Raw genomic sequence first — 11,650 nt, forward strand, 5'->3', positions numbered from 1 at the left:
CAGCACAAATAACGAAGCTACCAGAGAAATGTTCGCCCAGGACAAAAAACATTGATGGCTGCACATTTGCAGTCAGCAGGCCATCATGTGAGAGTGTGCAAGCTAGGCAAGGCAAGTATAAGGTGGCATTGTTTATGCTTGTGTATGGTGGCATGTTAGTGGAAAAGGTTTTTGTGTAGGCCATTGATTGTTGTTTTGTTGGGTCAAATGTCACTGGGGCGAGACAAACAAACATTGATGTAGATGCTGTGAGAAGGCTGAGCTGGTGTTTTAGGTGATTCAGAGAGGCAGACAGAGAGGTGCCTCTCAATGGGACTGTTGGCTTTGCAATTACAGCACAACTAATTACAGCACAAAAATATAAAAGAACAATGAATGCAACACAAAGATCTGCATTTGAATAACTTTGAGAGATATTCATTCAGAGGCTAAATAGGTTTAAACTTTTCCAGTAGATAGGTTTTTATAATACTGCTCTATAAAAGCAGAGTGGTAACTACAGAAGCAGTGAAATTGTATGAAAATTTTCAGGCCGTCTGGAAAAAACAAGTAACAGAATGGTTGCAATTTTGTGCCTGTTGCGTCGACTAAGTATCTTCAGGGGAAAACACAATATGTACAAACAAAATATGTTCTTTCATCTTTCTTGTCCATTTGAACATGTTCATTTTGATAGTTTATGGCCCATATTATTATGTTTTTGCTGAAAGTATTGATATTCACAGTACATTGAAATCAATCCATCTACAGTTCAGAGACATGATCAGAGACAGTAGAGAAAGGTAGGCTAGCAGTTACTGCTAATCTGCTAAATTAATTACCGTTAGCAAGATAACCAACGTTAGCATTAACAGCCGTTTACTTACCAGTCTAGAAGAAACGCGAATTCAGCCTCAAACTTCATTCCTTTACTCGCCAAGAGCTGTCTCCAGTGGTGGGAAGCAACAACAATCTTAATTCTAGTCTCTATCACGTCTTTTCTTCGACTTGAGTTAGCACGCCAACCAGCTAGCCCCAGCGCGTCTCGTCAATTTCCGATAGCGATTCATTGTAGCCTCAATCCGTGGTGGTTAGAGCGCGTATTATAAGTCCTTGTCTTGTAAACGAAACAATGGCTGAAGCTCTTCTCAAGCGACAATCACCGCCACACACTCCTGGCATGAAACCATGTTCGGCAGCAGAGAAAACTTACAAGTAGGCACTCTAATCAAAATGGATATTTTTCAATTAGTCGCAGGTTACAGCAAGAGAAACATCAGCAGCTGTAGCTAATTAAGGCTAGTTGCCCAATTAGCTGCCTCTCCTGGTTTAACATTAAAAGTCTAAATGTCTGTCCGTCACTCTTTGTGACAATTTTACATGCTGTTTTAATGGAAATTATAGACTTTCACGGCTTAATATTTTATATATTCTTTTTTTTCTTAATATTCTTTTTTTTCTTTATAAAACAGATGCCAAAAAGTCAGATTACAGTCTTAACTCAATTCTGACCAATATGTAGTTAAACTGCTTTTTGGCTTTCAAGGGCAGAATGGGGTGTCAGAGGAAAAGGCAGTGAGGTAATAAGGGCAAGGGCACAAAAAATAAAACAATGCAGTAGCTCAGAGCCTGAAATTGATCCTGTGGCCTCTGATAAATCTCTCACCAGAATCCACCTACAGACTCAGCAAAGACTCTACAGTGATGGAGAACAAGACTAAACAGTAATGACACTGGAGATTGTGGTCATCCAGAGTCTAGAAATTAAAGATTCATAGCTTTAACTTGGAACCAACATGAAGGAATGTGAGTGTGTTTCAATGTGTTTTGACTAAGAGGGCTCAGAGCACTCACAGGCAGGAACCAACAGATGTACCTGACATTTATTATAAATGAGATGGAGTCTGCATTGGTTTTAATTGCCCCAACTCCACCTTATAAAAGCCAGATGTACCGCTATATTAAAAGCAAGCCAAAGCAAGAAAAACAACTTCACAATGTGTTTGTTCCCACTGAAAGAATATGTCAAACTATTAAAACAGTGTCCATGACAGAGTGATGTTGAGCAAACAATAGAGTTCAGCCATAATTAATTTAGTTTACACATCTGGTTTTCCTGCTGTGACATGTCAAAATGTCTTGTGAGATAAAGGCCTGTGGAATAATAAGGACACTGATAAGAAATATATTTCATTATTTGGCTAGTAATTACAGCAGCCATCTTTTTGCATATTTTATAAATACTGGAATATAATATATATCATCAGCATGGGGTAAAATGCTACTCAAGTTTCATTGGTTTAATCAAAATTCAGTACATGTAGTGTAAGATATCAGTGTAATACATTGATGAAGCAAAAAATGTGACCTTTTCTTTTCTCCTTTGTCTAATGAGATTAAAATAGAGAAGGGCGACAGTGACACATACAGTGTTGGTTTGAAAAATGTCCTAAAAATCTAATTACGAGCAGCAACAGAAGGTGATATATTGCAAAACTCATATTCAATGCAACACCAACCTCAAGCAAAACTGGATATAACTGTATTGCCTAATTTGATTTTCGACATTCAACATTTAGAGAAGTATGCTTTAATGCTATCTGCTGGGGTAGATCAGAATGTGACACCACTCTCATATCTGTATGATAAATATATAACTAGAGGTTCATAGCTAGAGGCAGATTTTATTTATTTTTGAACCTTCAGACTGAGCCAGGCTAGCTGTTAAACCATTTCCAGTCTTTATTCTAAGCTAAGTTTCCCGTCCGCTGGCTCCAGCTTCATATTTAACAGCAGTTATGTGATATCGATCTTATATACCTCTTGGCAAGAAAACAAGTGAGCTTAATTCCCAGAATGTCAAATTATTGGTTCAACTAAAGATGACCATGAATTTTATCAGTACATATTGGACAGGGACAGTGACACAGCAGAGAACGGCCTTGACTTTACACTCATGAAATTTGTATAAGACTGTTTTAACTGTGCTGTTTATTATCCGTGTACTGTGTGCTGGTTGATACAGAGAGTTAGACAGTCAGCTCACACCACACACAAAGCAGCTGCAGGATGCTGACTTGTAATGGATTTTAATTTGCAAATAAAACAGGGGCAAGCTATTTTATTTGCACTTGTGAGGATTAAAACAGATAGCTAATGAAGTCAGGACTCTGTTTGGAAGCTGTGTGTGTTCAGTAGAGCCTTTTAATTCAAAGCACTGGATGTTTTCTGCAAGTGAGAGTGTTGGGGAACTGCTACTCTTGCTGTATTACGTACAAAATGGACTAAATCTAAATTCTTGGCTGTGCTCTCATGCCCATTTAGTCCTGTTGTCTAGTGCTAGATATTGACTTTTTGGGTAAATTTTTAATGGATTTAACAAACAAGATGTAACATGTTAATCGGTAAGCATTAAAATGTGTTCATAGGTGGGTTTTGCTTCCTCGGCCAGAGCCAGGCTAGAAGGTTCTCTGTTTCCTGTGTTCATGCTAAGCTAAGCTAAGTGGCTTCTTGTTGTAGCTACATATTTACCGCATAGACATGACAGTGGTAGCAATCCTGTCATCTCTAACTCTCTGCAAGAACGAGGATAAGCAAATTTCCTAAAATGTTGAAATATTGCTTTAAAGGTTTTATCCTATAAAACATATGTTTGAAGTAGTGTCGAGCAGAGCTCCTGCAGATAAACTTTTATAGCTGTTTACCTCTTTAAATCTCAATTTATTTGGTATTTATTATGACACAATTTGTTCAAGTCTTGAATTCAACAACCATGGGCTTGTCTGCAGCTCTAACAAACATCTTTTAGCTTTTATTTTAACATGAAGTACTATATCAGTGGAGAGTATTCCATAAATTTTTAAATAACTTGGCTGTAAATCACAGCAACATATCAGCACTGACTTTCTTCCATTCTTTGCATTGTTTCCCCCCACTTGGCACCTCAGCAAGTGAAGACAAACTCATCAAGTGTTTGCAAACACAGTCTGACCCTGATCTACTGCAGTGTCAATATGTAAAGTCCATCATTTTTATGCTTCCGAGCTTTTGTGCTCAGCGCCACTGACGTCAGGGGAGTAATTGTACAATGGGTTGGCGAAGGACAGGTTGGCGTCTTTCCAGGTCGAACCCTGCTGTGCAGGAATACACACAAGGAGACATACATCATGTCAATGACTTGTGCACAGATAGTTAGAGTAAAGGCCAAAAGGCTGTGCAGAGACACCTCACCTCCACCTCTCTCCTCCAGGGGTAGACGCTGATGAAAAGCCCAGGACTATCGCTCCTCCTGGGATTAACTCTGGCACAGCAGCCTGGCCTGGGTAGCTGAGGAAGAGAAAATCATGTACACTTGCTTAAAATTAGATGAGCCTTAATGCGTGAGAGCGTACGAAAAGCAGGCGCAATTAAAATCTAATTGACCCGTTATGCGTCCATAATTTCACCTCTAACCTCCATAAAACATTTCATCATCTTTCAGAGGTGGAATAATCACAGACTGTTTCCGCTGCTCGGTTAAATCAGTGCTGAAGCAGATCTGTCTGTGTTGTGGAGATACTAGTTCACACCTACACCTCTCTATTTATAGCTGCACCCTAACTGGCAGTCACATGAAAGCAAACATGTACACACATTCCAATACAGATATAGAATATAGTGACATATATTTGTTGTGTGTATGTATTTGATCACTGGAACATAATCAGTTCCAATTTGTTGGCATTAGCGAAACATACATTTCTAATAATAATTTATTTTTTTTTTAAATATCAATTTTTAAAGTATCAGTAATGTACAGTATCATGAATCTGCATTTCATCAGGAGAACTGCATTACACACACCACACACACCCACATAAGCACACGCACACTCGCACACTCGCACACACACACACACACACACACACACACACACACACACACACAATGATAAGCTACATCATCAGTCATGACAGTTGTGGCTTTCAACATCACTCTCGCTTTTATTACTCAATGACACTCGCTGCACGACGACGCAGATAAAAAGGTGTGCGTGTGATCTCACATACAGTTCCCTCATTTTGGCTTTTTACAAAAGCACCCTCATAAATGCACACACACACACAGGAGCCATTATCCAAATGGAATAGCTGTGATTGTATCATTTCTGATGCTGGGATCTTTTTCAGTGATAGCAGTAAATCTCAAAATTGCCGGAAATAAAGCAAACTGCGGGTGGATGCACAAATAAGAACACATGTGAAGTGGTGGACAGTAACTAAGTACATTTACTCAAGTTCAGTACTTATTATACTTATTTTCTTTACTTGATTGTTTCGATTTTATGCTACTTCACACTACTTAGATGTTAGGATTTATCATAACACACATATGATAAGCTCATAAAATACAGTGGTTCCCAACAATCTTTGCTTGGGATCCCTTTCAGAAACAGCAATGTTCTACCTGAGGTTCCTGGTCATATTTGTGATGTGTATGAGTTGTTAGCAGTTCCACCAAATACACATTTTCTGTCTAAATTGTTCAGATGGTTTCATTTAAATAATTGTTTGAGGCTCACAGAGGTAAAATTGGCCAGTATTTCGCAAAAAAAAAAAAAATGACTACACTTGCATAGAAAGTAGTAAAAATTTGCTCCAGCCAAAGCAGCTGCTACAGTACAAAACTACTTACACATTGTTGCATCAATATTAACAATATAATAATAAAATATATAATAATGCATCTGCCACAGGGGACATTTTTCAGCAGGACAATTTGTTGATACTTCTGTACTTTTTACTTGTGCAGGATTTTGAATGCAGCATTTTTACTTGTTATATTAGTACTTTTACTTAAGTAAAAAATCAGACAACTTCCTCCACCACTGCACCTGTGTTATGTAATGCAGTCCAGTGTATAAGCCTTGTGATTTCTGAAGCTTACCATGTTCCATTTTTATTCAGACTGCATCAGAAAGATATTGAATAAACTGAGGTTTTGTTTCTCAGCACCTCAGCTTGTGGTGTTGCATTTGATGAGATTATATAGTTCAGTCATTGTGTTTACCTGCTGTATACGCACTACGGTGTGTAAATAAACGCACACATAAGCACAAACATCCACATAAACCACAAAATCAATAATCCTACATCAAAAATGTAATCTAGCAGAAAAGCCTGGCGATCACCTCCTGACCTCCTCTAATGTTAAATCCACTTATTGAATAAATGTGAGGCGAATGGTTGAAAAATTAGATTTGTACATCTGCGAAACCTAATGTTGCTCAAACATAATTTGTTGATGATTGATTGGACATTTCTGTGCGCTGACCTCTGCTCTGCAGTCAAAGCCTTGGTTATCCATCACCCCGTAGTCCATCGGGTCGGGCTTTCTGTGGAGCCAGCAGATGCACCCATCATCACCTTCATCATCAACATCATCATCATCATTAGCAAAAGGAGCAACTGTGTCATTGTTGTAGCCAGAACTCACATTAAGCAACATTTATTCCTGCATGAAGCCAGAACACATACGGCGACTCCGGCTACGAGCAGCAGCAGTCCAATAGCGATGCCAACGTACACAGAGTCTAAACAGAAGGGAGATGCATTAAATTCTTGCAAAGAAAACAGCCTGCAATAAACTGCAGAGACATTAAGAGGATATGCAAGGATACAGTAAATAAACTCAGGTGAGACGGTTTAACAGAGACGAGCAGGGAGGTGTGCTTCTTTATTACCCAGCTGTGTGTCCTCTGGTTTGGGTGTCGGGGTGGAGGGAGACGGCTTCTCCCTCACGTGGCAACGGTTTCCTGTCCATCCTGGATGACACCTGCGATCAGATACGAGGAAAAAAGTCTGAAGATGTGAATTTGATACTATGACTACACAGTTACTGTAGGGTAGCACGATGCAAAATGTTCCAATGGGTCAACTGATCAATTATACTTCATGTTGTAGCACCTTTCACACAAGTTAGTGCAGTTCAAAGTAGTTTACAGGAGGCTGACAAGGTAATAAGACTAATAAGACAGTAGAAATATAAACTGTAAAAATGAGATTAAAGTAAACATCTGTATTTTGTATTATTGTCAATAAATTACACAAGAACAGGAACAAAAACAACAACAATTAACTAAATAGTATTGTTTGTGTTGCCAATATGTCTTATTCTCCTGTGTCATTTAACTTAATTGTTGTCAATTAAAAACACATAAGTGAATCACTGTTGCACTGGTTGAGCATAATTTATTTCAAGTCACTCCCACATAAATCCTCCTGCAGCTGTAAATACTGTGTGTTAATACACAGCTGAAAATAGTCATCAACAAATGTACCATTTGCTCCTGTTTAATCTTAAGCTACAGTAACCAGCTGTTTTCGGAAATTAAAAAGCCTTTAAAAGAAAAAAAAAAGAAAAAAAAAGAAAGTAAATATTCACAACTATTTTTAAAGATTTACATCTTCATAAGGAATTAATGAGCTTGGGGCTGATTGCAAGAGGCTAGGGGAGTTGGAAAGTCTTCAGAGAGCGACTAATGCATTGTTGGTTTTGGTCTTTTACTGACAATATAAAATATAATGACTTCAGCATTAGAGTACATGATAAAAGTGAAACTAAATAAGTGAAATACAATACTAAAAAAGATAAAGGAAATAGACTACACACATATTCTCTCACACTGTATTTGATTTAAAAAAAAAAAAAAAAAAAAAAAACACTATCTGGACAAATGGTGCAAATTTTATCTGCTGGACATCCTGCATGGAAACACAGACTAATTGCAAATAGTTTGGCTGCAAACTCTGCATCTCTGGGAAAGAAAGTAAGTTCCTCCTCTCCCAAACGAAGACTGTGCTCCAAGTCAACATCTGTTCAGTATCAGCTTGATTTCTGAGCAACATTGACCTTCTAATGCGAAACACTCCGCTCTCAGCAAAGCCACACTGTGTCATTATCATTCAGAGGGGGTCAGGGTACATATTGTGTGACAGTCTGGCCATGGCAGCGGGCCGTCCCTGGCCTGGTGCCCTGGTGGATCCTGCTTAGCAGAGTGGAGAAACGTGATTCAAATACTGAGCCAGAGGTACCCTCCAATGCTGGCCTCGGGTTCTGCTACAGCAGGGCTGTTATCAATGCTGGAACAGCTTCAGGCGTTCCATACCACAATGTGCAGTGAATGGCGGTGGTGAAGTCCTGTTACATAATGAGGAGGCAGCGGTGGAGGCGCTGCATTAGGGAATGTTGGGCAGGGGAATAAATAAGAATCAAAGACAATGATGCTGAATGAGAGAAGGAGAGGAGCATTTTTGTGACAAACAGCCATAAAATATCTTCATCTGTCAGAAACCCCAAGAGTTTTCGTGTTCCAGCATTTTCAGTGGGGATTGCATTTGCAATTATGTGGCACAAGGTGACACACTGGCCCTGCTATCAGAGATCATAACAAATTCAGCAGTGTCAGATGTTGTATTTGGGGACTTGCTGACAGAAATAAAGAGGGAATGATTTGTCATGAAGTTAGATGCTACAAAAAACTTCTTAAAATGCAAAGTGGTCTGTGACAGATACTAGAAGAGAAAATATTCGTCTATACAGTCGGCAATGTTGCAGTGACAGGTGTGACGGAGGACAGCGACCCGCATAAAGACCCTAAGGCAGCTGTTGGAGGGAGAGAACACAAGAAAAAAATGCTGTCAAATGTCACAGTGAAACGGCAGGCAGTTCCTTATGTGACAGTATGAGCACATGTATCGTGCCTGCTGCACAATTCGCATCAAGTTATAGGAGAATTGAACTTTTTGACACGAGAATGGAGAAATGTGAACCTCTCAAAGAGGATTCACTGGCGCATAATGATGTTAGCAGATCCAGCATTGAGTCCCATAATTGCATTCGTACTTTTATAATGAAATATCTCATTGCAGACATTCCAGGCTGCTGATGCAGACAACCAGATTCACGAGTTTCCTAAAAATCCTCCAACAGAGTGAGCGTCGTGTTTGTCTTGAATGTGTTTTTTGAGACGGTCCTATGCCAACTTCTCAGCAGATTAATCTGATGCATGAATTTTTTGTGGTCTACCAGCAAGACCATTGGTAGCAGGGGCCATGTTTAAATATTGACCAGGAGAATCCATCAGAGATTTCCCAGGAAACACCACTGAACTGGTGGATAAATGAGGGCAGAACCACCCTGGTTAAGCTGTGGGGGATAAGCAGATTCCCACATGCTTCATGGAGCGTGTCTTTTTCAGGGAAAGAAACAAGACTGATGGGATTTCCATGTTTTAAGTCTCACAAAGAAAGATAAAGGATGGGGGGGGGACATGATACTTATCTTTGTTTGTGCATGTTTATGAGTGTGTAGGTGTGCGCATTTGTGTGCTAATGAATGCATGTTTGTGTGTGTGTGTGTATGTGTTGAACTCACATGCAAACAGGCCCGTGTCTCTCCACAAGGCATGAACCACGATCCAGGCAATACATTGGAGGACAATCTGCAAAATGAAACTGACCATCACCACGTATAAACAAAAAACACACAAAAAAGAAAATCTTCCAAAGCTTTTCCTCCTCTCTGTTTCTCTGTCATTTTCCATTTCTCTCTTCACCTGACAGGAAACAGAAGCACACTCAAGCATGCCGCTGCTCTGACATAAGAAAATGAAACTAGTGAATTATGTTGCCCGGAAAAACTGTGCACTTTACAGTCTCATCCATTAACCTCTCCAGATAGCATCAGTATGTACATTAAACCACAAACATTCTTTAGTACATCTATTTTCTGCCTCTACATCCGATGACGAATACTCTTGCCTCCATAGGTTGTGCGAGGGTTGCCTGTTAAATGATCATCATGTTCGAAACACCATTATGAAACCCTGGTGTCCTGCGCAGCTCTTGATAAAGTGACTTTGGCTTGGCACTGAATGCAGGTTAAATGGGAGGCTTGGTCTTATTCCTGAAAACGCAGAGAAGCGGAGGGTTTAATGGATTTTGGCAGCATGCAGTAACCTGTGAGGTGTGCTTTGAAGACTAAACAGCCAGACTTGAAAATGTCCTGAGAGTCAGTGATTTGGGTGGAAATGAGCAGACACGGCTTCGTTCTCTGACACAGCTTTGGCAATACTTTAGTCAAAAGTGACTGGTGACTCGCGGGAGTATAATATAGTGAAAAACAGTATGTAATAAGAAATGATCTTGTTTTATGTAAACAAACAGATAAAAGAACGACAGCCTGTCATCCTGCTAGAAAGCCATATTTTAACTAGATGTCATAATGATTTACATCATCAAAATAAATCTGAAAGTAAAACATTCAGTCACTGAGGGAAGCAGAAACTAGATATAGGAATATATACTCAGAAGTGAAAGGCGCAGTATGCACCACCGTGTCTTCAAGGTCAGGGAATCATAAAATGGACAATGGACAGTAAAAAACATGTTACCATCGCAGCTGGACTCATCAGAGTGGAAAGGCAGACAGTCGGAGGAGTGGTCACAGCGCTTCTGAAGTGGGATACAAGCAGGTGAACCTTGTTCACACACCAGTTCTCCCAGCTCGCACTGCAGCAGAGCTGGTGGAAAAAATGAGAGGCAGAGACAGGAAAAATTGGTAAAATATGTAGAGGGGGTTAGGGGTGGGGTGGGGGGGGGCAGCGTGTCTGAGTGGTGTATTCACAGATCACTATGATCATACTATAAAAGGGATTAGAGAATTTAAAGCTGCTTTGACACTTTGATCCTAATCTGTGAGAAAATGTGTGTATGCTTTCCTATATGGACATTAGTCTCACAGGGAAGGATTTCCAAGCAGACATGCCATCAGTTCTTGCATGAAAATTCAAACAATTCAATCCACTTCAACAGTTTAACAAACTGTTTTCGGGCCAAAAAAGTCTTTCCCCTGCCAGGCAATGTAAACCTGCTGGTCTCAACCAAGAACGCAGTGCTTGAAAATACACTTCAATAATGTAAGTGAGAATAAGGTAAATAAGTGTAACCGAGTAATGATTAGTGATAATGTAGTCACATCGCTAATTGTTGAGATTGTCAGAAAAATAAGGGTTTTATGATGAGATTTAAAAGTCAGGGGCAGGGAGGAGAGGTTTAAAAAATGAAGAGGGGTAAAACCATGTACTCCAAAACAATACAGCATGAACAGGTTGAAAGGATGTAACAGAGTCTACTGGGACTACAAAAAATGGCCCGACGACTCTTTTTATAGTCAAAAAGTGGAGTAAAGTTTGACTGACTTTCACTTTAAAGGACATACAGCACATTAGACCAGCAACTGAACCTGCTTCAAAATCACTTGTCTGTAGCGATATTCAGTCACGCACGTACAGTTTTGTTTTTATGTGCCCAGGTTTTAAGATATGCATCTCTGAGATTTCTGTCTCCACCCCAATACAAAGGAGGTTAAGGAAAGTATTTGGATGATCCACAGAACCTGCAGCACTGTCAGCAGTTTTTATAGAAACTATTTCTTCGGTTAGAAAGTGTTTCCAATGAAGGCAGTTTACTGTGAAATCTGTGGATCATCCAGAGCAATCAAGAGGTGTCGGGAAAGAGATGAAACTGGCTCAATTTAACTCAGTTTCCACCATGTTTTTTTCTTATTATTATTTGGGGCATTTCTGCCTTAAATTCGATAGTTGCAGTGAGAGAGAGACTGGAAAGTCGGG

At 39.6% G+C, this 11,650-nt stretch overlaps 1 protein-coding gene across 3 annotated transcripts in view; it reads right to left on the bottom strand.

Moving 5' to 3' along the window:
- Positions 1–2,264: 2,264 nt before the first annotated feature.
- Positions 2,265–11,650, bottom strand: part of malrd1 (MAM and LDL receptor class A domain containing 1) — a 51,052-nt gene continuing 41,666 nt past the window's right edge. For 2 of the 3 annotated variants that reach the window (XM_023420084.2, XM_023420082.2), the window contains exons 27-33: positions 10,412–10,540; positions 9,394–9,460; positions 6,701–6,792; positions 6,454–6,550; positions 6,292–6,352; positions 4,210–4,305; positions 2,265–4,112 (exon numbers count right to left, since the gene is read on the bottom strand). In XM_023420084.2, the coding sequence (XP_023275852.1) occupies positions 4,011–4,112; positions 4,210–4,305; positions 6,292–6,352; positions 6,454–6,550; positions 6,701–6,792; positions 9,394–9,460; positions 10,412–10,540 (644 nt within the window). In that variant the 3' untranslated portion in view covers positions 2,265–4,010. The remainder of the gene's footprint in view (positions 4,113–4,209; positions 4,306–6,291; positions 6,353–6,453; positions 6,551–6,700; positions 6,793–9,393; positions 9,461–10,411; positions 10,541–11,650) is intronic. The other variant, XM_023420083.2, reaches the window with a different exon arrangement.

Source organism: Seriola lalandi, unplaced genomic scaffold, assembly GCF_002814215.2.
Source record: "Seriola lalandi dorsalis isolate HSWRI2012SDOR001 ecotype SW California unplaced genomic scaffold, Sedor1 jcf7180002054616, whole genome shotgun sequence".
In the NCBI taxonomy this organism is placed as follows: domain Eukaryota; kingdom Metazoa; phylum Chordata; class Actinopteri; order Carangiformes; family Carangidae; genus Seriola; species Seriola lalandi.